This window comes from Schistocerca nitens, chromosome 2 (assembly GCF_023898315.1).
Source record: "Schistocerca nitens isolate TAMUIC-IGC-003100 chromosome 2, iqSchNite1.1, whole genome shotgun sequence".
In the NCBI taxonomy this organism is placed as follows: Eukaryota; Metazoa; Arthropoda; class Insecta; order Orthoptera; family Acrididae; genus Schistocerca; species Schistocerca nitens.
The window spans coordinates 321,977,554-322,005,473 of record NC_064615.1 but is presented as its reverse complement, the minus strand read 5'-3'; the positions used below and the strand labels follow the sequence as shown (position 1 = coordinate 322,005,473).

The following is a 27,920-nucleotide window of genomic DNA, read 5'->3' as shown; positions in this document are numbered from 1 at the left end:
GAATATACAGCGTGAACATTAGTAATACCGACAAAGTGCAGGGACGCATTCATCACTGGAAATGGAGGAAAAAACGCCCTATGAACATGTGTCCGGAAATGCATCTTTGCCGTGGTAGTTAGCTCTGACGAATGATGGTCTCTGACCACCTTCTGTGGGTTCCTTGTGTGTTGCAGGCTGTCATTGACGTAGGGTACTGTAAGCAGCAGAATGGTCCGGCATTCTGTATCTACATCCATACTTGGCAAACCACCGTGAGGTGCATGGTAGAGAGTAACGTCCTATTGTACTAGTTATTAGGGTTTCTTCCTGTTCCTTTTTCGTATGGAGCACGGGAAGAATTATTGTTTGGAAGCTTGTGTTCGTGCATATTCCCATCTTGTCCTCTCCCCCTCCCCCTGTAAAAGACGCAGACTGTCCAATATTAAAATAGGACAATCTACCATCAGCAAAGTAAGTGCATTTAAATATCTTGGAAGCACAATAACTGAAGACTTGAGATGTCACCAGGAGGTGAAACCTCGAATTCCCATAGCGAAGGAGGCATTCAACAGAAAGAGGAGACTTACGTGGCAAGTTAGATGGAGGGCTAAGGAAAAGGCTTGGCAAATGTTTTGTCTGGAATGTGGCACTATATTGGGCGGAAACATGGACGCTGAGTCGAGAGGATGAAAAATGGTTAGAAGCATTTGACATGTGGATGTGGAGGAGAATGGAGAGAATAAGCTGGATGGAAAGAGTGAATAATTGTAATGTTGTTGCTTTAATTTGCTATGAAAGCGGTACTGATAAACAATAAAAGCGGTTTAAAAGCTGTGAGCTATGTGGGGAAGTTAACCTTGCATTACTGCGCAACTGTTTTTTTTACCAGGTATCAAGTCTAGCTTACCAAATTCCCAACCAGACTAACATTAATTATAATCTTTTAATAGTCATACGACAACCGGTTATACGAGGGCCGTTCAGAAAGTAACCTCCGCTTGATTTAAAAAAATACACCAAGTTAAATAAAAATATTTTAATATATACATCTTACAACTACATCTTTGCACTATTTTTCTACATAGTCTCCATAGCGATTGAGGCACTTATCGTATCTCTTCACAAGCTTTGAAATTCCTTCTGCATAAAAATCACCCGCTTGTGCCTGGAACCAGCCTGTGACCGCATCTTTGAGCTCTTCGTCGTCATCAAACCGCTGTGACCCGAGCCATTTCTTCAAATGCATGAAGAGGTGATAATCACTTGGCGCCAGGTCTGGGCTGTAAGGTGGATGGTTGATAACGTCCCACTTGAAGGACTCAACTGTCTGAACGAGTTCGTCAGTCACCAATGATGGTCTACCACTCCTCTCTTAATCATGAACGTTTTCTCGTCCACTTTTAAATAAACGTACCCATTCACGGACAACTCCTTCACTCATAACTCTTGGTCCGTACACGGCACAAAGCTCACGATGAATAGCTGCTGCAGAATATCCTTTGGCTGTAAAAAACCTTATGACTGCACGCACTTCACATTTGGCGGGGTTTTCTATTGCAGCACACATTTCAAACTGCCACAAAAACTGAACTAGCGCAGGTACGACGTTCACTCGACCACGGCTTGATGCCGACTGACCTGTTGAGTGCGTGAACGCACAGATGGCGTCGCTACTCCCCCACAACCCGCACTGTGACCAATCGGAGGTTACTTTCTGAACCGCCCTCGTATATATATAAAATTCAAGCTTTCGCAACAAACTGTTGCCTCATCAGGAAAGAGGGGAAGGAGAGGGAAAGACGAAAGGATGTGGGTTTTAAGGGAGAGGGTAAGGAGTCATTCCAATCCCGGGAGCGGAAAGACTTACCTTAGGGGGAAAAAGGACAGGTGCGCGCGCGCGCGCGCGCACACACACACACACACACACACACACACACACACACACACACACACACACACACACACACACACACACACACATATTTAAATATGTCTGCTTGTGTCTATATATATATATATATATATATATATATATATATATATATATATATATGTGTGTGTGTGTGTGTGTGTGTGTGTGTGTGTGTGTGTGTGTGTACACCTGTCCTTTTTTCCCCCTAAGGTAAGTCTTTCCGCTCCCGGGATTGGAATGACTCCTTACCCTCTCCCTTAAAACCCACATCCTTTCGTCTTTCCCTCTCCTTCCCCTCTTTCCTGATGAGGCTACAGTTTGTTGCGAAAGCTTGAATTTTGTGTTCGTGTTTGTTTGTGTGTCTATCGACCTGCCAGCGCTTTCGTTCGGTAAGTCACATCATCTTTGTTTTTAGATATATTTTTCCCACGTGGAATGTTTCCAAATCAGTTTACATTTGGAAATTTATTTTAACATTGATCAGCACTTGAATCATAACTAAGCTGGTGACTTACTTAGGGCTGTGAAAATGTGAGTTTGTAATCTTATGGAACACATTAAATATGGAGTCAAGATTGGGAGATTGCATACAACACTGCATTCATAAAATAACACACGAAGAACGTTGAAACATATGCAAGAGGAAATTAACCACAACCAACCGATTCAGTTTTCACCCAAAGAAGTTACGCTCGCAGCGCAATCCTGTCCGTCATGTAATTACGACACACTGGTATACTAAATTCATACTAACTCTCTGTGAAATCTCCGCGAAAAGAATAGCTGAGGGCTACTTTGATGATTACACCACATGCTTCACGTGGTCAACTTGGTTTACACAAAGAGTGTAACGCCACAATAATTTTGATAATTGAAATAAATTAGATCGAAAAGCAATTTACAAAAGAAAAACCTCGAACTGGTTACTATCGTCTTACTATTAACCTGATGGGTCAAACAATTGTATAAGCACGTGGTACTGGTCTCACAAAGTACACCCCACGTGGGTTGAACATAAAGAAAAGTTGCTATATTGAAAAATATTGTCAAGACGAGACGTTATAATCTCACGCACATTCGCATTTAAGATTGATGATCTTAGTTAGTTACTGATCAACACGTGGTTCCACTTTACTCACAAAGTAGTGACAAAGCAACTACTGGAAGATATTCTGAACTTCACACTCGAAATACGCTACGTTGCAATTTAAGATAACATTAGATATTTTAGAGCTAAACCTGAAATAAAGGTGATTAAATTTTCAGTTAGGCTGATCTTAAGAAATCCATTGTCCTACGGACTTAACAGACACGCACTTTGCCGGAGATCTTACCACTTCAGACGCTCGCCGCGGACAGACTGCCGCGGGCTCCTACCAAGGGTGCTTCCGTATACGAAACGGAAGTGACCAGAGAGGCAGCTTCCTATACCAACATGACAAGGGACGGACAGGACCATACTAAGGATAGAAACCTCTTTGCTTTTAGAAAGCGTAGCTACCTGTTCCGACGTTGGTCCTACTGTTCTCTAGCATACAGGCTTGTCTGCTACCATCCAGCATGCAACTAAAAATACATTTGCTCATTCATCCTCTCACACAGAAGGGAAGGGGGATGCAGTATCTTATCATATACAGTATATAAAAGAAAGCGGATGTAGGTTCCGTATGAGACTGTTTGACATGAATTACATATAAACTGTGTTTTAAAGTGTAGTAGTGTGACAGATCGTTCTTGTTTATGTGTAAAAGTAACACGTTCCACTACTCAGTCTCCTCCCAGATAGTCAGAAACGCCACAGTAAATTTTGAAGAGGAATTTATGCCGTAAATGACAACAGATTTAAGAAATTAACATGAAAGGAATCCAACAGAGACCTTTCATAATGTAAGAGTATTGGAAAGGATTGGTGAGAAATGATGTCTGCTGAAGGTTGTAAGAGAAAGGAAAAAGAACTGGTTGGGACATTCACTGAGAAGGGAGTGCTTGCTAGCCGATGCTTCAGAACGATTGGTTTGTGAGAGAAGACGGAGAGGAAGAAGTAGATACCAGATGATAGACAACATAAAGGGAAGAGGAAATTAATGCAGACCAGAAGAGGATGGCAGAAGACCGGACAACCTGGAGAACTACCATGTGAAAACCTGCCCTTTGGTAGAACGATGATGACTATGACGATCGACGACGACGATGATGATGATGATGACGACGACGACATCTGTAGTAAATCAGGCTTTTTGTAGGTGATAGTTATCTACAGGGTGCGTCAAAAAAAAAATGTATACACACTTTGAAGTGTCACAGAAAATTTATTTCCCGTTCTACAATGTTAAATTTCTAGAAATGGAAAGCTTAAAGTCCAATTGGAAAAATAAATGTACTTTGCAAATGTGATTAATGTTCAAACTGGTGGCCTTCAGCATAAATACATTTCTAAGTATGAGTCACCACTGATTCCGTACATCGTACCAAAGCGTCCAATGAGATTCCTGCGCACACTGCCTGAATCTCATTCCAAAGTGTGCCCTGGTTACGTGGTTTACGTTTGTATACCTCATCTTTTACTGTGCCCCATAAGAAGAAATCCAGCGCCGTGAGGTCTGGAGAGCGTGCAGGAAACTAAGATTGGTTTCCTGCGTCCTATCAACTGGCCTGGCACATTGTGACCCAGGTATGCTCGTACGTCCCTATGATAGTGCGGCGGGGCGTCATCTTCTTGGAAATCTCTTCATTACCGTATAATGCACGAATGGCAGGGAATATGTTGGAAATAAATGACCTTTATGCACATCACACACTGTTCCATGAATTTCGAATTTGTCTCGTAGACGTGTAATTGTTAACCTTGAAGGTGGTTCTGTACCATAGTCACTTCTCCACGGTCTTCGAACCGCAGCTACATTCTCAAACTTCCAGTACCACTTAATTATCTGCTTCCGCGCTGCAAAGCTCAAACGCACGTCCGCCATGTTGCAGTTACTTCCTTGCCACTGCTGGCACGTGTTGAAGAAACATAACATTACTTTCGCACAGATATTTAACCTTGTAGAACGGGAAATAAATTGTCTATGACATTTCAAAGTGTGTGTTCATTTTTTTGACGCACACTGTATAGTGAAGTACAGGGTGACAATTATTAAACTACATGCAATAAAATCGTCATAACTTCTGAATTATTTGCATTAGGACGTTCAAACTGCATGGCTGGCCGCGAGTCATGATGGGAATTAGTATGGTTTGAATTAGTGATGAAACCCACTTTCATTTGGATGGGTTCGTCAATAAGCGAAATTGGCGCGTTCGGGGGACTGAGAATCGGCATTTCCCTCAAAGGGTGACTGGGTGATGTGCAATGTACAGTCACGGAATTATGGGTGCGATATCTTGTGATGGCACCGTGACTACTGAATGGTACGTAAAGATTTTGGAAGATGATTTCATCCCTATTATCCAAAGTGACCTGGAATTGGACAAGATGTGGTTCATGCAAAATAGAGCTCGACCCCATCGAAGCAAGAGTGTTTGATGTCCTGGAGGGGCACTTAAGGGACTCCATTCTTGCTCTGGCGTACCCAGAGGCCGCTGGCATGGGCCTCGATTGGCCGCCATATTCCTCGGATCTGAACGCATGCGACTCCTTTTTGTGGGTCTGTATTGAAGACAGTGTGTACACCAAATAACTTTGAAAGCATTGCTGAGCTGAAACAGCAATTCAGGAGGTCATCGACAGCATCGATGTTCCGACACTTCAACGGGTCATGCAGAATTTCGCTATTCGTCTGCGCCACATCATCACCAATGAGGGCAGGCATATCGAACATGTCATAACGTAAATCCGAATATTTGTAGTGACGTTTACATGTTGAATAAAGTGTGTACACGCCGTAGTTTGTAACTATTTTTTTTTCTTCATATAGTTCAATAATTGTCACCCATCACTATCTGAGAGAAGCTGCATAAATATTCAGTCAGATCTTGATAAAATTTCAACGTGGTGCAGAGATTGGCAACTTCCTCTAAATGTTCAGAAATGTTAAATTTTGCACTTCACAAAACAGAAAAACTTAGTATCCTATGACTATAATATCAGCGAGTCACTGCTGGAATCGGCCAACTCATACAAGTACCTGGGTGTAACACTTTGTAGGGATGTGAAATGAACTGAACTCATAGTTTCAGTCGTGGGTAAAGCAGATGGTAGACTTCGGTTTATTTGCAGAATCTTGGAAGTGCAGTCAGGGAGTGCAGAGGCAATTGCTTAAAAATCACTTAGGTGACAGACAGATTCTAGAATATTGCTCGTGTGTGTGTGTGTGGGACCCGTACCAGATAGGACTAACGTGAGATATTGAATGTATACAGAGAGGGGAGCAAGAATGGCACAGGTTTGTTTAGTCATTGGGATAGTGTCACAGAGATACTGGAGAAACTAAACTGGCAGACTCTTGAAGACAAGCGTAAACTATCCCGACTGAACGAGTCTGTGGACTGGTTAGCACACTCGACTCGCACTCGGGACGATGACGGTTCAAACCCGCGTCCGTCCATCTTAATTTACACATAACTGTGCAGTATACACAATGTGTATTTTGCAGAATTACGAGCAGTGATATACTGTTGCAAATTAGTGAATACGTTAAGTCTTCAACTTTTGTAGTCCTGTCGTCCTGAGTTGGCTGTGTAATTAGTACAGAATGAAACAATTTTCGTGCCATATGCACTGAAGAACAGCGGCAAAAATGGAGCCAAAACACAACACGTAGAAAAACATCGACGAAACCTGTTACATAGAACCTTAAATTATTACTACATCAAAGAGACGCCAAGGGACCAGAACTGTTTATGCCCTATATATATATACATCGTCTCAAAATGTAAACTAAATAACGTAAACAAAAATATGTACACTGATATGAAACTTCCTGGGAGATTAAAACTGTGTGCCGGACCGAAACTCAAACTCGGGACCTTTGCCTTTCGCAGGCAAGTGCTCTACCAACTGAGCTACCCAAGCACGACTCACGCCCCGTCCTCACAGCTTGCCATGTCTCCGCAATATCCTTTCTTTCAGGAGTACTAGTTCTGCAAGGTTCGCAGGAGAGCTTCTGTAAAGTTTGGAAGGTAGGAGACGAGGTACTAGCAGAAGTAAAGCTGTGAGGACGGGGCGTGAGTCGTGCTTCGGTAGCTCAGAAGGTAGAGCACTTGCCCGCGAAAGGCAAAGGTCCCGAGTTCGAGTCTCGGTCCGGCACACAGTTTTAATCTGCCAGGAAGTTTCAAAAATATGTACATATTCTAGGCCACTGAAGATGCCTTGCAAAGTATAAAGGCGAAACGCTTATGGCACGAAAAATGTTTCATTCAGTTGTAATTAGACGGTCCAAAAGTAAAAATTACCAGCATACTGTAATGCCAGAACCTTCAAACACATCATTATATTCAGAATCATCTAAATGACTGTCTATGTTATTCGGAGTATCACTGTCGTTAATGAAATCCGCGGTTCCTGCATCTGATAAATCTCGACGAAATATGAATGCAAATGAACCAGCGATATAAGGAATACGGAGAACGCAAAGAGAAGTTTTAACTCGAATTACGACGGTGTAAACAATGCTGCTGTGCCATCTATTGACACATTTTGTTACTAAACATCTGTAAAACGTGTAACTCTGACCAAACCCGTTAAAGTAACATTACAGTGTTTTGCACGGTATTAGATATAGCCGCCGGTAAAATTTACGGGCATTGTGAAATTTAAAATTTTCCCGGCAAACTAAATATTCAAAAAGATTTCGGGCTTGCAGTCGGTCGTCGTTAGCTTCCATCCAAGATATTTCGACTGGACAACTGCCAGCCATCCTCAGGTGAGCCATCGAAGACTGACGAAGACGCCTTCCGTTCCGCAATATATAGCGTGCAGCGAGTATTCCGCGTATGCGTCAAAATCATATTAACAGACGAACCACACCGCCCGCCAGCAACGCCCTCGCTGGTGGAACTGCAGAACTCAGCTGTCGCCATGGGTAGCCCCTTGTCGCCCTTGGTGGCCAACCTTTTTATAGAGGATTTTGAGGAGAGAGCACTTGAATCAGCAGCCGTCAAACCAACTATTTTTTGGAGGTACGTGGATGACACTTTCGTAGTGTGGCCTCATGGAGAAGAAAAATTAATGGTGGTTTTAGATCACCTCAACTCCATTCATGAGAACATTCAGTTACCATGGAATTAGAGAAAAATGGTTGCCTCCCTTTCTTGGATGTGCTAGTTAGACGGAAGAGTGATGGCTCTCTGGGGCATTTAGTTTATCGAAAGCTCACACATACTGATTTGTATTTAAATTCGTCCAGCTGCCATCACCCATCGCAAACAGTGAGAGTACTTAAAACACTTGTACACAGAGCTCATGTAGTGTCAGATGCAAATAGTTTGCCTGAAGAGCTTGCCCACCTGAAGAGGGTTTTCAAAGAGAATGGATATTCGACAAGGCAAATTAGCAAGGCACTTGCAATTAAGCCAATGAAACAGGGAGTGGAGAAAGAAGAGAGCTCGCCTACTAAATCTTTAGCTTTTCTTCCCTTTGTTGGCAACATTTCCTTCAAAATTGCAGGAATCCTCCACGGTGAACGTGATTTTCCGTCCACCATCGAAGATTTCCGACCTGCTGGGATCAGTGAAAGACGATCTGGTACTGCTGAAGGCGGGAATTTATAAAATACCTTGTCAGTGTGGCATGTCATATATATGACAAACATTGCGAACAGTGGATCGTCGCACTGAACATCAACGCTGTACTCGCCTTTTGCAACCTAGCAAGTCTGCAATTGCTGAGCATTGCATGTCCACTGGACACTCAATGGAGTATGACAAGATAACAATTTTGGCCACAGCAACATCCTTTTGGGACTCCGTCATAAAAGAATCAGTGGAAATTCGCATGACAGAAAGTCTCAAGAACCGTGACAATGGCTACCAGCTAGATAATGCCCGGAACCCCATCATCTCTTAAGATCTGCTCCAGAAGAAGACGTCAGAGTACTCCGATGGCCGCGGCAATTGACAACGCCAAAGACAGCTGAGTTCTGCAGTTCCACCAGCGAGGGCGCTGCTGGCGGGCGGTGTGGTTTGTCTGTCAATACGATTTTGACACATGCGCGGAATACTCGCTGCACGCTATATATTGCGGAACGGAGGGCGTCTTCGTCCAGGCAATCATCGTAGGTCGTACCACTCGCTCCTTCCGGCTCCTGGATTTCTCCCTTACTGTCTGCGCCCGTCCTGTCCGCCTCACCCCCACCCTCACCTACCTTGGCCTCACCACTGGCAGTCACCTCACCTGGATCCCTCGTCTCCACTCCATCCAATCCAAAGCCCACAACCGCCTCAAACTCCTCTGGCCAGACATGGGGGTTGCACCCCTCTACCATCCTCCACACCCACAAATCCTTAATCTGTCCCATCCTCTGTTATGCCAGTTCCGCCTGGATATCTGCCCCCCCCCCCCTCCAAATTCTATAAGTCCCTCCAGATCCTTGAGCGTCATGCACTCTGGCTCGCATTCCGTATACGCCTCCCGTCCCCCACGCGGTTCCTTTATGACCTCATTCCTTTCCCCCATCTGCTCCTGTTCCTCGAACATATCCGCATACTCTACACCTCCCGTTGCCTTGATCCCCCTCACCCCCTGGTTGCTCCTCTCCTCTCCCGTCCCCACCCCCTGCTACGCCTTCACTGTTGTCCCCCCTACCCTCCATCTCTACACCCTTCATCTCCTTTCTCAAGGTGGCTTCCATCACTCCCCCTCCCAGATGATGCCCTCTCTCCTATCAACTGTGATCCTCAACCCCCCTCCTTTCCTCTGTCCTTTCCCTGGGCTCCCTCTCTCCCCCCCTTCCATCCTGTTTTCTCCGCACCAAACCTCTCCCTATCCCCCCTCCCTGAGTCCTTTTGTATTCCCCACCTCTGCCTTCCCCACTCCCTGTTGCATCTGCCCAGCACCCCCCCCCCACCCCTCTTATGGGTCCTCATCCTCCATTGGCTCCTTTCCCGCCTCCCCCTCTTCACTTTTCCTCTCCCTCCCCCCTGTTTTTATTTTCCCTTCATCTGTCCAGTTTCCCCCCACCTGCTCTCGGCTGTGGTATGTCATATTTGCTAACTTTTTAGTGCAGTTTTCCAGTGAATTTTCAGTGTTGTTAGTCTTTCCCGTGTTGTGAACAGAAACCATGCTGTCGCTGGGTGTGAATTTTATTTCTTTTGCGAACAGAAACCAGACTGCCGCCGTGTTTTTTAATTGTCCGTCTATTGTTTTACCTGTCTGCTTCGTATGTATTTTATTAGCATCATCATCCCTTTGTTCTATGTTTTAAGTTCCACGATTTTTTCGCCATGTTACTATTTAATTCTCCGATTTTATCGCCTGTTTTTATTATTTATTCTCTTCATCTTTTTAACAAAGTCTGTAGGCTGAAGAGCGGCATACTAAGCTGCTGCCAACCCGCCCCCTTTGGGGGGAATAGAAATTCAATGAAGGGGAAAAAAAGGCGTCTTCGTCAGTCTTCGATGGCTCCTGAGGATGGCTGGCAGTTGTCCAGTCGAAATATCGTGGATGGAAGCTGACGACGACCGGCTGCAAGCCCGAAATCTTTTTGAATATTTACGGGTATTGATCTTCGCGCGACCCCCATGCCCGTAAATTTTACGGATTCGGCGCGTAGTGTGTTGAAGACAACCGGGGGCCGTCGTGTTGCAGAGGGCCCGCTGAAGGTGTCGCGCGAGTCGGCGTCGCTGGCTTCGCTGCAGGAGGGCCGTGGGCCGGCGTGGCTGCGCGCGCTGTCGGCCGGCGGGCACTTCCGGCCGGCGGGCTGCCGCGCGCGCCACCGCGTCGCCGTCGTCGTGCCTTACCGAGACCGCGCCGCACACCTCGCGCTGCTGCTCACCAACCTGCACCCCCTGCTGCAGAAGCAGCAGCTCGACTACCGCATCGTCGTCGTCGAGCAGGCGGGTAAGCCGCCGTCCGCACAATTAATCGTTACCAGGTTTGAATTGAAAAGACAGGGTGAGTCAAAAGTCCCCGGACACCTTCATAAGTTGGAAGATTAAAGAGAAAATTGAAATGTGATGATGGGAACATAGGTTTGATGTGGGACCGCAACTTTCGGACTGAATGTCATTTGTGGCCGCCATTTTGGATTAGAGTCCTCTTGGAGGGTGTATGACACATCAAATAACACTCGCCTGATCTCTGAAATTTAGTGGTGTAATTTGTTTTTGTCTATCTTCTACAGTTTAGAGGTTGTTAATGTTTAAAGTTTGGAAATTACCTTCATACCGACTGCTAGTACAACGTGTTACCCATCCCGAGACATGAATCGCCATCGAGGTAACTTTGAAGTTTAATAACTTCTAAACTGTACAGGATAGACAAAAACAAATTACACCAATCAGTTCCAGAGCTCAAGCGAGTGTTATCTGATGTGTCATACACCCCCCCTTCCCATTAAAAAAAAATGACGAATCCAAAATGGCGGATTTCAAGATGGCGGCTATGAATTACGTTCACTCCAAAAGTTGCGCCCCCATGTCAGACCTTTGCTCCCACAATCACATTTCAATTTTCCCTTTAATCTTCCAACTCATGAAGGTGTCCAATGACTTTTGACTCGCCCTGTTTTACCATTTATGTGCCCACGACGATCTGATCAAATAGCGTAACACAGTGGCTTGTGGGACGGGGATGTTGAGCCTGGCCCGGATCGTTGACCGTGCTGTGGAGACATGCTGATCAGCAAGAATATTATGACCACCTACTTAATAGCCAGTGTCCACCTTTGGTGTGGATAACAATGACGGCGTGTCGTGACGTGGAAGCTATGAGGCCTTGGAGTCAGTTGGTACCACATCTGTGACCCCCCCCCCCCCTACACACACACACACACACACACACACACACACACACACACACACACACACAAAAGTGGTATACTTCTTTGCCACCATGGTGCCTTGCACTTGTGTGGAAAAATGTTCTCAAACATTGCAGAGTATAGATGGGAAGTAGATCAAATCCACACCACGGATTAACAACAATGGGTTGCTATGCCAGTGAGCCTGTTTCTAGTGTTTAGTTGGTTTCCCCCAATGTTTATAAAAGTGCTGGGCTGGTCTCCAAATTCCACCTCAGAGAATACAATAATGTCCATGCAAACCAAGTTGCCACTGGGAGAGGTGGCTGATGGGAGCAAGCACGAAGCCATTTACCATTTACGTTCATTCCTATCAGCCACCTCACTGATTGTGAACTTGGTTTACACAGGTGGTGTACACAGTCAAAATAATGTAACATCCAGATGAAAGTTTTTTACAATTCACGTATAGATGTACAGGGCTTGACCCTCATTTACATTACCTTGACAACTGTGACAACGTGTACAAACAGTTGCTTGAAATGACCAGAGATAGTTGGTCCCTGACATAAAATTGTCTTTTTGAATGTTTGATAAAATGGCATTACATGAAATGTATTCTTCAAACAACATATTATGCATTACAATTTATCACGAAAATTTTAATTATTCTGTTCAATGGGGGTGTGCTGTGTGTTATTTGCTTGCACCACAATTCTGTTGAAAAAGATTGTTTGTGTACATTGTCAACAAAACACACTCCCTGTATCTCCGTCGGAACAGGTGTCAGAAGGCCCACGACTAAATGAGGTCGCACAGTGAAAGTATATTCACACTAGTTAACACACTAGTTAACCACATTGGATTGTTATCATAGCAGCACACAGTTATCAAACATAAACACAGTCATCAAATGCAAATGCAAATTCACAATGTAGAGCAGTTGCAAGAGTCTGTCATTGGGTTTATAGATGACATAAAACAGGACATAAGATCTGATTTGCGCACAGTACATCTTTGGAGCTGTTACTTCTACTGGATCGACTACTTTCCCACACCAGTAGATATAGATGTTGCTTCAATGATTTCTGGCCACAGACAGTGGGGCTTAAATGGGTTTATAAAGACTGTTGTAAGATGATGCTGTAAACATCGTTGCCTTTTGTGACCTCACACTCAAAAGGTTCTTTGTTAGATGAGTATTGACAGGCTCAACGTTGCACACAAGATGCTATGCCTCTTAAGCGATTGGAGATACAGCACTCTCTACTACATCCCACAGAGAATGCAAGTTTATAGTTATCTTCATTACACATTATATTTAATGGTTTTGTATGGTCAAAAGAGTACTGAGATAGCATCTTTTATTTTAAAAGGTGGACAACTGTGCAAATCATGAGGGCATTGCAAAACGTTTCTTCGTCAGTTCGTATGTACAGCATGTTTAACAAAAAGTGTCACAGATTCCTACAGGAGGTAGTATTGACCAAAACTAAATCCTTTAATAAGAAGTCCAAAAACCAATACCTGCTACCTGCTACCTGCTAAGATGTGGGCTGTGTTGCATGTGACGAGTTACACTTTACGAAACAGATTAACAGGTTTTGTGCATCACTGATTTCTGTGCGATTAGTTAAAATTTCCAATGGAGAACGTTACCCTTGCGCAAAGGCAATGTCTGTGGTTTATGCAGCACAGCGCACCACACCATTTTCAACAGATTGTACATCACAACAATATTTTGTGGGCAGTGGATTGGTCGAGGTGGTCCACCAGCATGGGCTTCCTGTTCACTGTACCTGAAATTGTTTGATATCTGGCTGTGGGGACATTTGAAGGAATTGGTGTATGTCCAACCATAAACTATGTACAAACATTACAGGAGCGTGTGATGCATCCTGAATGGAACCAGATGTGTTAAAAAAAGGGGGAGGGGGATTTATTAATAAGAAGGGATGAAGGATGTGTTGGGATGAGTGGTGACCGCATGCAGTACTGCGTATAGTGTCTGCTTCTACGTTACAGAAGGGAATGAGAGGGCAGATTGGCCCATATGTCGACTGGTTTTGGTTTCCAGATATACCATTTTAGAGACTTTTCTTTCTAGTTTTGACAAATTCAACCCCTTGTAGGAATATGTGACACTTTTTAAACACAGTTTTTAAAACTCAGTGAAAGAAAAAGTGGTGTATTATTCACAAAGTGTGGACTAATCTGTGCAAAATTGCTAAGTAGTCCAAGAATTCCTGCTACTTTTAACAGTTTTGCAGTTACGTGTGTTCATCTTACTGCAAGGTCACACATCACTGCTTAGCATTAAACAGACATTTCGAGGGACCAAGTCCTGTGGATAGTACAGGCCATCTCCTCCTGTAAATACCAGTCCTCACTCTCTGAACACACTGTAAAGAAGATCTCACACACACGAGCTGAGAGGGCAGAGATATGAAAGTAAGAGATAGCAAACGCCTGTAGGCTGAAAAGTAAAGTAGGCATCAGTTCAGTACACACAATGTAATTTGTAGTAAATTCTGTTAATATTATGCTCTGTAGTTATTCTTTGTGATGAGTTTCTTGAAGCACATGTTCTGTAAACAGAGCTGATTTAATGCCCAAATGACATAAGAGAAGAGTGGTGCCGAAGTACAAAATTTTTTAGACAGATTTTCACATAATTAGTAATGAAAACTGACATGGGTGAAAGTACACAATTGAACACAGGTCTGTAAACAAATGTGCAGTAAAGATCTGCCACTGAATTTGGTATCTAATATTGTCCTATTTAATAAAAAAATCTGCTTGAGATGTAAACTTTTTGATAAACCCCCTTCTAATTGGACTCTCATTTCACCCAGGGTCTCCTTTAACAACAAGTAAATACTTCAGAACATTACATGTGGTGAAAGATGATTCTCAAAGTTCAAGTTGATCAAAACATACCTCAGTTCAAAATGTTGTCAAAAACGACTGTGTGTGCTTTCAGATATAGCCACTGAAAGGGATACCATGAAGGCAGTGGATTTAGAGTCTACTTCAAAAAGATTTTTCTAAATTAAAGAGTAAAAGATTTTCAATACAGTGTTCTGTCCAAGGAAAAATTGTCATTATATGTACTGAACAACTGTAGGGATTCAGTATGACTTATTAATGATATTTCTCTTTTGTATCTCTCAAATTTGTGTTTTCCTTTGCAGCTACATACATAATAAGTTTCCAAGTCACTTCCAGGGCAAGTGTTTTATGCAATTATTAACTGTTTGGTTTTCTTCACATGTGACTTGTGAAGTAAAACAGTGTTTTATGTTCAGTATGTAAATATGAGATTAGACGATATGTTTTGAAATTTCTTTCCCTCTTTTTCTGATGGAAAGCGAAAATTTTGTAAATTATGGTATTTAAATTATGGAATTATAAAAGTTCTATTACTAAAATAAAATAAAACAAAACATATGTTATATGTTTGTTGTATGTAGCACGTTTTCATTGAAGCTAGGACAATATAAAAGGTCTAGTTCTTGCTGCTTACACTAAAAGCTTTTCTGTCACGAAAAATGTCTATGTAGGAGAAAAAGAAAAACACACACACACACACACACACACACACACACACACACATATTTAGATTTATTTATAAATATCTTACCAAGGGCCAAAGGAAAGGCAACTCACATCTGTATCTACCTCTGTGTGTGTGTGTGTGTGTGTGTGTGTGTGTGTGTGTGTGTGTGTGTGTGTGTGTGTGAGAGAGAGAGAGAGAGAGAGAGAGAGAGAGAGAGAGAGAGAGAGAGAGAGAGAGAGTTTTTGTGCACCATTAAGAAATTAATAATTGTGCATGGTGCTTTGTTTTCAGGAAGTGGTGCCTTTAATCGTGCCATGCTGATGAACATTGGCTTTGTGGAGGCTCTCAAGCTGTATGACTTCCAGTGTTTCATCTTCCATGATGTAGACCTGCTGCCAGAGGATGACCGTAACCTGTATACATGCCCAGAGCAGCCGAGGCACATGTCTGTGGCCATTGATGTCTTCAAGTACAGGTACACCCATTGATCCCAGTTTGAGAGTTAAAGCATGGAAGGAAATAAGCATTTGGAAGACCAGTGTCTCTTTAAATATCACAGAGCATGTATAGAATGCATTGGGGAGATTTATTGCTGCATGTTTTCATGCAAAATGACGATTCAGCAGTTGTCAACTGTGCTGGTGGAGGAATGGAACACCTATCACAACCTTGTGGCCATCATGGGAGTACATCACAGAGCGTGCAGTGCTGTCCGTGGTGATCACGCATCTTATTAAGATCTATTTCCTGTCTTTTTTACTTTGTCCTTAGGAATGTCATGTTAGGTGCATTCAATAAGTAAGGCAACACATTCTTATTCTCAGCCAATTATGGTTGAAAAAAAATGTGGAATTTGTTGTGGAACATGATGTAATATTCCCATTTCAGCCTCTGTAGTTTCATGAAGTTCCATTGGATGCTGGCACCATACATAGCCTTCAAAATGGTGTCTGTGACAGTTGCCATTGAGCTTCTTTTGGCAGAAAACTAAAGCATCACAGATGTTTGTAGGCACTTACAGAATGTATATGGAGACCTGGCAGTGAACAATAGGATGGTGAGACAATGGACAGGGCTTCTATCATTATTGAAACAAGGTTGTGCAAACCTGTCTGATCTCCTGCATGCTGACCAGCTGCACATAGCTGTTACTTCCGCAGTGTTGGAGTGTACAGACACACTCATTTGAGGTGATAGATGGATCACAACTAAAACATCGCACTCCACAGTGGATATCTCAGTTGGTAGTGCTGATACTCTTGTCCACCAGTGTGATAATTCAAAGGTGCTTGCCCACTGGGTTTCTTGCTGCCTAACAGAAGACCATAAAGAGCAACAAAAGACCATCTGTGTGGAATCAGTTGCACGTTAAGAGACTGAGCGTGACAATTTTTTGTCGAACATTGTCACAGTGATCGAAAAATTGGTTCATCACTTAAAACCAGAAACAAAAGGCAATCCATGGTGTTGCTCCACACCACCTCTCCTCTGAATAAAAAGTTCAAAGCTGCACACCCTCACCTGGTAAAGCCATGGTGACTGTCTTCATGGGACACTGAAGAGGTTATTCTGTTTGATATTGCCCCTCGTGATGCATCAACTTGTAAGTGTACTGTGCTACCCCCAGGAAATTAAAGAAACGACTCATCATGTTGGTCATCACAAAAATACAAATTAACTTCTCCTTCTCCATGACAACACAAAGCTTCACCCAAGTCTGCACACACTAGAGGAGCTCACAACACTTCATTGGAGTGTTCTTCCTCATCCACCCTTCAGTCCAAATTTCGCACCTTGGCCCATGAAGGGAAACAGTATGTGGATGATGGGGAGGTTATTGATGCAGCAAGACATTTGCTCTGACACTGAACAGTAGAGTGGAACCATGTTGGCATAAAGGCTCTCCCAGTAAGGTGATGTGAGGCCATCACATTAAATGGAGATTACGTTGAAAAAGAGGGTTTTGTAACCAACAGAGTGGGGAATAATGTGGTACATAGGAATCCTGAATGAAGCCAACCTGCTTTCAGACTCATTTCTTATTGAACACCCCTCATACTAAAAGGGGGCAATCAAATGAAAATGACGCAGATGGAAGAAGTAAGTAAACTGTTCATTATTTCAAAACTAATGGTCATAAGTGGTAATATATTCATTGCACTGTGGGGCAAGATGATTGGTGCCTTCATTGAAAAATGTTTCTGGTTGCCTATATATCCGTGACCTTGTACCCAGGCATGCACATCTTCGCCCAAAGCAAATCAATAGCCACAAATGAGTTTCTTTTAGGGCTCCAGAATTATAGAAATTGCATGGGGGACAGTTTGGGCTTTGTTGAGGATGTGTAGAAGTTTGCTGCCCACATGTTGCCAAGGTTGTTCAAAATACACTGCAGAAGTTTCGTGGGGAAGCCATTACACATTGTTTATTTTCTTATTTTTAGAGCTCTGAAGAAAGACTTTTGTGACCATTGACTTGCTTCAGAGGAAGAGATGCACGTCAGGGTACCATCATAAGTCCATAGATAACTGAAAATATTTTTCCATGAAGGCATTGACCAGCTTGTCTCACAGTGGAAAAAATGTATTAACAGTTAGGTTGATTACTTTTGAAATAATAAACAGTTTACTTACTTTTCCTATCTGTCTCTCTTTCATTTGACTGCCCGTTCTTCTTCTTCTTCTCTACTACTACTACTACTACTACTACTACTACTAATACTCTTGATAAGGTCCTGCTGTTACTTTTCTTACTTCTAAATTTTCTAATAGGTGTTGTGTACTAGAGACATATCTTAACAGTATAACAATCTACCTGCAGTTCAGGGTTGGGAGTTTTCATCCCTGTTGTCAGAAAATGGGAACAGTTAACTGAGACTTGTGCCAGTGACAAGATGCACGAGACAATACTGGTGCCTTATTTCAGTTTTCATTGTGAAACAACTGTTGAAGACAGAGAGAAGCTTTCTAAAAAATGTAGTGTTTTAAATTTACATCCATTGCTTCATCTGCCTCATTCCAGTTAATACTTTACAATTTGCTTCTAAAAGGTACAAGGAGAATTAACAGTAATATGCAGAAAGTGACCTTTGTACACGGAGAAATACATAGAGTTTATAATAATTAATGAATTTTCTCTTCTTTTACTGAGATTGCATTTATCAGTTTCCGTGGTTTGTTTGTGTGTGTGTGTGTGTGTGTGTGTGTGTGTGTGTGTGTGTGTGTGTGTTTTTGTCTTACCCATGTAAAGTTTGCACTGCAAATATTGCGGAAATGGAAAATACTACTGACGTGCGGTTTTCACAGAATGGACTGGTAGTCCAGGGCTTTTATTGCTAACCAACAGAAATCGGTGGTGTTTGTTGCAGGACTCTAGTGTGTCATTTGAGAGAGATCACATTTTGCGGTATTGTTCAAATTATATATATATTATACAGACACTCCAAGGATTTACACCATGTCCATACAAAAATGCAGCTAATGTAGTTCACTTGGACACTGTAAATTCAGAACACCAAATATGGAGGGGCCCTGCAATGTAACTTGTGGTTCAACACCACCAACTGTAGTAATCTCCACATCATCAATAGCCGTGTAAACGGTTATGTGGGAAAGTCTTCTAAACCTCCTTTAACGGGGCATCTTTTGTGTGAGCGGTCCAATGCTGTTGCACTAGTGGCTGCATGAAGACTGATACCTTCTTACCAAATTCATTACTTATATAAGCAAAAATGTTGCCTCCTTGAGCTCCTGGTTCTCGATGCATGGTTGGCGGTCAGTGTATGACATCACCTCGAAGTGCAAAATTTTCTAAGTCTGGCGCATGTCAAAATCCTGTGTTTGTTTATATAGTGGCCACTGACCGATAATCGTACATTGAGAACCAGGGGCTCAAGGAGGCAATATTTTTGCTTATATAAGTAATGAATTTGGTAAGAAGGTGTCAGTCTTCATGCAGCCGCTGATGCAACAGCATTGGATCACTCGCACAAGAGATGCCCCGTTACAGGAAATTTAGAAGACGTTCCTGCATGATCGTTTACAAGACTATCAATGGTGTGGAGATTACTACAGCTGATGGTGTTGGAACCAAAGTTATATTGCAGGGCTCCTCTATATTTTGTGGGCGTGTACTGAATTTCACTTTTACCAAAGTTGGTGCTGCACTTTGTGGTAATGGTTGGTTAACTACTGCAGCAGTGTGGTATATTGGTGATAAAGTTAAAACAGTTCCAAGACTTGAGACCTTTAATAGTAGGCATGTCATTGCCTGTCGTACCTTTCATATTGGAGAGGTATATACCAGAGATTTGGGTAAATCCTACTATACATCTACAATTCCATTTGTTTTAAGGACCAGGAACATCATAAGATCAATGAACAAGTTGGAGCATGTGTATGGGTCAAAGACGTATGTAAGAATATTAAACTTGCTGATGATGTAACAAATTATTATAAAGATTGTGCAGAGTTTGTGCCATTCTACATGCATTGGGCTAGGTATGATGTTGTAATGTTTCCTTACAGTGTGCTTATGTGTTCCTCGAGTGCATTGCGAGTTGCTAGTCAGTTAGTGCACGACTGTCCAAGCAGTAGGCTGCGAGTGGACAATGGGATTTATTAGTGCAGAAAAAGCTGACAAACTCATGGTGTATGGTGAGAGTAGAGGAATGCACAGGGTGTATACGATCCAGGGCAACCGGGAGATCTGAGAAAAACCCGGGAATTTTTTCATCCAGGAGAAAACTGGGCAAAACCTGGGAATTTTTTGCAATTCCAGGAATTTTTCATTGTTTTAGTTTTCAGTTAAATTTTTGTGATTTTTGACTGGTAAGAACCAATACTCTAACAAATTATATTACAGTGTCCCCCTACTGCAGAATAATATTGCAGCAATAAAACATGAACAAGAGAAAAAGAAAAACGAAAATAAAATGTAAGTTGCAAAAGAAACATGCCATATACAACAACAAAACAGTGCTCATACAAGCATTTGCCAACAACAAAATGTGTTAAAGGCTTTAGGGAGACTACAACACAATGCTTCATAACAACAAATTGCCTCCGATGAGTGTGACATGACAATTGTTCACGATAGGTTCGTTTGAGCAGTTGCGGTGGGCTTTTGTGCATGCGCAGTTGAGACGCATATGAGTAGTACCTTCTCCCATTACTGGCTACAGAAGTGTGACTGTTAGCTGTATAAGCAGTAGCAGCAAGTAGCCAGATGCTACCAGGGAAAATTTACTGGCATGCCCAAGCTGCTAGATTCACGCATGCGCAACAGTCCCAAATCTAGGGGGCAGAGGGGGGATGAGGAGGGGCAATCTTGGGTATCTGCCCAGGTGGCAATTTTGGGGGGGGGGGGGTGCCAAATTCATATTCTTGAGGAAAGAAACCTTGTTTCACAAAGCACCTAGCATCCAGCGTATGTTTGTCTAGCAATTACTCATATGATTCTGAAACGCTTCCTTGTTGGTTTTTGAACACATTGTAACTAAGTTGATTTTTGAATGAAATCATAGTGTACATGATGTCTCTGCCAGGGGAATTCCCATTGCAGTTAGAAATAAAGTACTTTCCTGCATACAAAAGGGGATGGAGCTGTAAGAGATGAGCCAAATAAAGCCGAACGGGTGAATGCCAATCGCTGTTTGTTCATGTGATTGACTGTGTTTGCGAATCATCAGAGTTGTTAAAATTAGTAGTGAAATCCATAGATTCAGACTACCAGAGTGAAAATAAATGTCCAATGGGCATAACAGGTAAGAAATATTACGTATTATCTTCTTGGTGTATTCAAGAAAATGAAATTTTGGCAGAAAATTTCTGGCTACACTAGCAAGGGCCAGTTGTACAATCCCCGACCAGCAGCCACTTAAGTTCTATTCTGGGAGTAATACTGAATACATGTTGTACAAACACGTAACCGTAGGAATAATCGCGGGATAACTAAACCAGTGATTGTGGTAGGAGTAGCAAAGTTAACTGGAGAATAAGTTTTGACAATGCCAGGAATAGTTCCGGAATTAGTGATGACAAGACTGTTTGTTAGAACGAGGAAGGAGAAGAAACAGGGACAACACACAAATTATGGAAGACTATGATGATTCAAAATTTATATAAAAACTTCATACTACTACTTTTCGATCTCGTGCTTGAGAAGCTGGGGTGTATGAATGAAATATGAAACTATTTCCTAACATGAAGGTTTTTTTTTTCTTATAGTAGGGCTAATAGGCATTTGATGTTGGTACTTCATGAATTATTTTCTGTTGTGTTATAAAAATGACCATTTGTGCTAAAAAAAGTCTGGCTTATTTGGTGTGTGTTATAACTGCTGCAATGTTAGACATGCCTATTTCATTTTATCTAGCAGACAGTGACAAAATACATGTAATCAGATTGAGAAACCACACCAGTCTTGGGTACTATTTGTGTTAACAACTTTTGTAGTATTAGACGGTGACATTTCATTTTTCCATGTAGCAAAAAGTTTGACGAACTTGAGAGAAAATAAATGCTAGGATGTAAGGATTGAAGAAATGTGTACTGTCTTGCTTGTCTCCTGTCTTTACTGATTTTATGTATCCTGTATTTAATTTTATGTCACACAAAACAGCAAGTTATTAGCTAATTGGCAATAAAGAATGCAGATTTTCTGAAGAATTCTTGTACTCCCAGTTAAAAATAATCTCAAACAGTATTAATTGAGAGTTTTTTCCTTTTTTAACAAAAAATAAAGGCAGGATGTCAAACTGGCGAACTAGGAGCAAGACAGGCACCACAGGACATTTTAATTTCAACTGTCCCGAATATACTCTGATGGCATCCATTACAAAAGATACATATTTGAATTCCACAGAGTGAAATAGAAAAATACTGTGTGAAGAGGCGTGGCACTGCACTTTGGCACACTTAAGACAAAATAACACATCTTAAATTTCCTCGAACACGTACGTTTTAGGTATCAGACTCTTAAGAAAGACGTGCACTAGAAAATGAACATATTTTTGAAAAGTCGTTTTTTTTTTTTTTTTTCCCCCGTCCTACCTCAAGCGCTCAAGGGAGGGGGAGTGCCACTATCTAGTACTGCCTCGGTTCGGAAATATTGCAGATATTCTGAGCTGTAGAGGGGAGGTGAGTAGTCTTCATGTGACCTGTGTATACGTTCAGAGATTTTGCTGTTTCCTATTCATGTAATGCTCTCCTGTCAAATGAAAACAAAATGGATTTCTGTGACCGGGAGCTATAAAATGAATTAAAATGCGTTTGCATGATTACGGGAGGCTAAAATATGTTAGTAGTTTCAGATTTTATTTCCACCTTTCTGACAGTCAAGCATTAATCGCCTTACAGTACTAAGAAGTTATTTTTGTCATTTTGCTAAATAGATTTGACTCTTATTAATCTTTCCCACCAAGGCAGTCAATTTATTTGAAACGAAGTGTTCAATTTCACACTATTGGCTAGTTTCAACTGTTGCTGCATTTCAGGTGCACATTTTCCATCTTCTAGCACGTTTGGCATTATGCCATAATAAAAAACCAAACATGAGAGAATACAGTATTGGTTCTCCAAGAAAATTTACATCTGAATCTGGACATATGGTTATGCACTTTAAGCCGAATTATGCATTTTAGTATGGTTCATGAAATCGCAATGCTTTTGAAGGCTTGTTTCCTTTTATGACATAATGTAAGAGCTTTTAATGTTTCACATGTACGAGCATCTGGTCTTCCTGCGTCATTGTAGCTGCGCAAGCGCAGTGACGCGTTATCTGGTGCTCTCTGGCGACTGCTGAAACAAACCTATTTCTAACAGGTTGTGGAAAAATATTGCGAATGGTGGTTTGAAAAGCATTACTTTCAAAGTAAATGTCCTTGTACTCGAGATGAATCATGTGCAAGTATGTATGATGAATTTCTTAAATCGCAGAGCATTTAACTCTCATTTAAAAATAAACTCTTTGAGGACGACCATTTAGAACAATTTTGAACCCAGATCATCAGATATTTGTCATTATTAAAAATTTTTTGGGCACATTTGTGTGATGTATCTTAAAGCGTAACACGCGCAAAAAAAAAATCAATATCATATGTGGAAGCTTAGCTCCTCTTGCAGATTTTTAATCTTAGAGACACAATATTTTATGTGAAAGCTTTGCTTTTCTTGTATCAACACTATGTATGTAAATTTAAATCATTAACATTTATTTGTGTGTTCGTGCCCCTTAACAGTGATCTTGCTATTGGCTAACTACCTCATGTGTCCATGCTTTCATTGGCTGGCGAGATCACATGACATGAGCTGTGACTGGCTTACAAAAGTGCATCGCAATCTTGATTTCAATGCTTCAGAAAGTAACATGCGGTGTTTGGTGGAATTCGAATTTATACCTTCGTAATGCGAAAATATGCAGTGTATGTGTTGCTGCATTTCAAAGATCTTTCCAAAATGTGGTCTTTTTCCCCTGTGTTTCATGTTCTAAAATGCTGGGAAATTTTACACTGGTGTATAAAACCATAACCATTCAAAGGATTGATAAGTTTTACAATGTTGAGGAAAAGTATACTGTCACTTAACACAGAAAAAAGTGTATTTTTAACTGGGAAATCTGGGGAAAAATATGGCAGTTTTTTTTTCCTTGCCCATGTATGCTGTTCATTCTTGTACAGTGCATGTTGCAAGAAATCCCAATAAACATTAACAGTCTCGTCAATTATTTCTCAATCTTTTTAACCAGTTATGTGAAAGTTATAGTGGAACACACAGACAACACAATAGAAGAAACTAATGATGACTGAAGAGGGGCAAATTAATGTTCTTGCTGCTGTTGCAGTTGATTCACATGTTAGATCCCGTAGAGTCACACAACAAAGTGGCAGTAGTCAGGCAAATAGTCTACACATTCTCCAGTGACGTAGGTTCCATCCTTATCACATCTCTCTCCATCAAGAGCTGCATGGAAACAATTATGAGAATCATATTAAGTTCTGTACATGGACATTAACATAGGATACTCCAGGTGTGTCATGTATCTTGTTAAGTGATGAAGCTGCATTTATCAATCATGGCCAAGTAAACCTCCAAAACATCGACTATGTACAACCCCACTTGGCACCGTCAAGTGGAATGTCAGTGTACATGGAGTATAAAGGTATGGTGTGTGTGTTAGTGAACCATCAACTCATGGGCTGTTTTTCATATGTGGAACACTGAATATGCCCAAGTATCACTGTCTCCTAACAGATCATCTTCTATGGATGCTAGAAGAGGTTCCTCTTCAGACTGGCTGGCCCTTTCTTCAGATTCGATGCCTGTAGACATTTTTTCTGTGGGGAAAGCTGAAAGACTTAGTTTACAAATACATACCAACTACATCCAATGATAAGCATTGTAACTAATTACTGCAGCCTGCTCGGACATCTCCACTGAAATGCTAGTATGCGTGCAGCAGTCATTCCGTACCAGACTGTACTACTGCTGCTGCCGGAGGTCATTTTGAACAGAATCAGTGATAGTCGATTGTCTCATTACTGGTCAGAAGCCACATAGCTAGTGTATGCTCTTGTGTTGTTTTTAAGTGTGTGCTACCACAGGTATTGTACAAGTGTTAGTGTGGGAATTTTTCGAAATATGATATCTCATAAATGACTCTCGCTGGAATCCTGCAACAAATGCCACTGACATTCTGATTTATCCCTACTTTTAGTGTATTAATGTTGATAATCATTATTCCATTAAAAACGTGTATGTTCGTAAAAATACTTAGAAAATGTATTTTTTTATGCAGTCTGTTGACTGGCTAACAATACAAGCCCCTGACCGCGAATTCGTTCTGTGAAAACTGCACACCAATAGCGCTTAGCTTCATTTTGACCTTCAGAGCCATTCTCAGGGGCTCGTTTTTCCTTTATACTTTGCTACAGTTTATATGCTAATGAGACTGTGATCTTGAGACAGTTACTATTTTGCAGACTACCATATGCCGACATTTTTGGAGGAGTAAGTGCCATGACACGGGAGCAGTTCCAGAAAGTGAATGGCTTCAGCAACATGTTCTGGGGCTGGGGTGGTGAAGATGACGACATGTCAAATCGCATTCGTTTCCATGGGTACCACATCTCACGGTACCCAGCCAACATAGCACGCTACAAGATGCTCACACATCGAAAACAGCGTGCTAATCCTAAGCGCTACGAGTTCCTCAACACGGGTCGCCGTCGTTTTCGCACTGATGGGCTCAACAGCCTGCACTATGAATGTGAGCGGACTCTCTTGTATCGCTCACACACACAGCTGCTTGTCCGCCTGCCATCGCCTACTGCACCCAGCTGATGGGCCGCCAACTTTGTGGGGCTTTGGCATGGCTGAAACTGGATACTTGGCTGTATGCCCATCAGTCATCACGTGAATGAGTCAGCACTTTTCTGATAACCTGCACAACCGACTGGAAGTATTCTTGTGTAACCTCATCACATTATAACACATCACATAATATTTAATGGTACAGTCAACATGTGTATCACTGAATCTAATGGGTGCTTCTTTCATTGAGTGGATATGATGGAAAACTACTGGTTTTATGGGAAGGAAAAATTTGTCCCCTTCTCCTTGAATAATTTCCATCTATAAAGTTAGTTCATGTACTCGGCTGAAACTTTTGAAAAATATAATGCTACTATGTGTAATCACAATCTTTATCCCTTCATGTCTTGTTCATGTTTGATTGAATGTGTAAGCTTGTACAACATTCTGAAATTTCATACAGTCTATGGGGAATGTAATTAACGAACAATATTGCCCCAAATTTGACTTTTACGGTGGATCTAAAATATCCAGCTTTTTAAATCAAACTAAGAAGAAATCAGGTTATTTATGTTACAATAATAGAATCTCTTAAGCTATTGGGTTGTGCAGATTTTGAGTTTAAATGAAATAACTCTATAGCTTTCTACTTTGTGTCTATTGGAGTGCAATTGTGTGCCGAGGATGTTCACCACAAAAAATAGTGCTTCGTATTCTGTCAGATGAACATGTAATGGATAAGCTATTGAATTCATGAGACTGCCATACCTCGCAGTTATTAGTAAAACGTTAATTATTAACTGCCACATTTATACTGCATGGTGCTATAGTCTCGTCAGTGATAAACCTCTGGACTGGTGTTGTTGAGACAGGTTGTGGTCAGTTATAATGTGTCGCATAGTGGTGCTGAATTTGTCGCCAAATTTTCTGTGTACCAAAAAAAACTGTTATAGTTTTTCAATTGATTATGTGTAGTAATATTAGCATCTACCAGTTAGTAGCACAGATACAGAAACAGGAAGTAATGTTACTGCTTTTGTGTATGTAACTCCTACATGAAGGATTGCTCTTTTGCAGCTGGCCTGTAAGAGCAAGTTTGAAGACATTAGAGTTTAGTCAAAGTTCTTGAGAACTGTTCAGGAACTGAGATGAGAATCTTGTGTCAGCTTAAGAGAGTGATTGTGTAATATAAAGGCTTTGCTAATATTTTCAGTTAGTGTACTGTGGAAGTGCTGTTTAATCTGCAACTGTTTATTGTCAGTGTGAATATATGTGCCTTACGATTGTATGTTGATTCTGGCAGTTTACACATTCCAAATCAGTTCTGCACAAAATATGAAAAACTATTGATATTAATATGATTTTCTTGTTAGAGCATAATTGCTACCCTCCATAACCTAAAGAAGATTGGTCTGTGAAACTGCTGAGAATAAAATTGTTAGGTAATGTTGATGTAATTGAAATGCAGGCATTATGTAACAAAGCATGTGCAAATATTTGTGGTAGAATGTATGTAGTTGAATTTCAAAAACTAGTCGGAGTGATTGAATGGTACATATCATTTCTGTTGCTTGTTCTACAAATTTTCTTTCTTGTGTGTGTTGTCCATCTATATTCCTATTCAATTGAGTATCCCATTGGGACCAGTTAATTGTTTTTGTTGTTAAAATGTTACAAAATTTGTCATCTAATAATTATAAAAAAATTAGAGGCCTGCATATTCTTGTGATTTTTGTGATATTTTATTTTTATGTGATGGTAAATATCTGTGATTAATAGTGGTTAGGGAGATAGAACAGTTAGAAATTTTTTCTAAGAATTTTATGTGTGAAACTCTATTGTTAGTCAGACAAATAGCGTGTGGTATCAAAATTATAAAGTTTACTTACAATAAACAATTAAGAAACAGGAAAGATTTTCTTCTGAAAGTGAGGAGCTTACATATTTACACGTGTTCCAGATAAAATAATTGTTTCATAAGTAACAGGGATATTTTGTCAATAAATTTTAATTTTAATTGGAATAATATCAGAACTATTTTTTTAAAGGTGTTGATAGTAGGCAATTGACATCTGTAAAAAGTTGATACTGAAGTTGTATGACATGTCTGAGAATTCGTCAAGAGATTAAGTGCAGGAGGCTGGAAGAGTGAGAAATCCAGCTTCTGTGTGAATGAGTTGTAGAAAGCTAAACATTGTCTCATGTAACTTTCCTCACTACTCATTCGGTACACAGGATGATGTGCTGAACTTCCCTTG

The 27,920-nt window shown here is 41.3% G+C and overlaps 1 protein-coding gene across 1 annotated transcript in view; it reads left to right on the top strand.

Moving 5' to 3' along the window:
* LOC126235005 (beta-1,4-N-acetylgalactosaminyltransferase bre-4-like) overlaps positions 1-26,662 on the top strand; it is a gene marked incomplete at its 5' end in the record, with an annotated part of 115,373 nt that extends 88,711 nt beyond the window's left edge. The window contains 3 exons of the mRNA XM_049943742.1: positions 10,641-10,892; positions 15,644-15,827; positions 25,332-26,662. Of these exons, the coding sequence (XP_049799699.1) occupies positions 10,641-10,892; positions 15,644-15,827; positions 25,332-25,692 (797 nt within the window). The remainder of the gene's footprint in view (positions 1-10,640; positions 10,893-15,643; positions 15,828-25,331) is intronic.
* Positions 26,663-27,920: the final 1,258 nt, after the last annotated feature.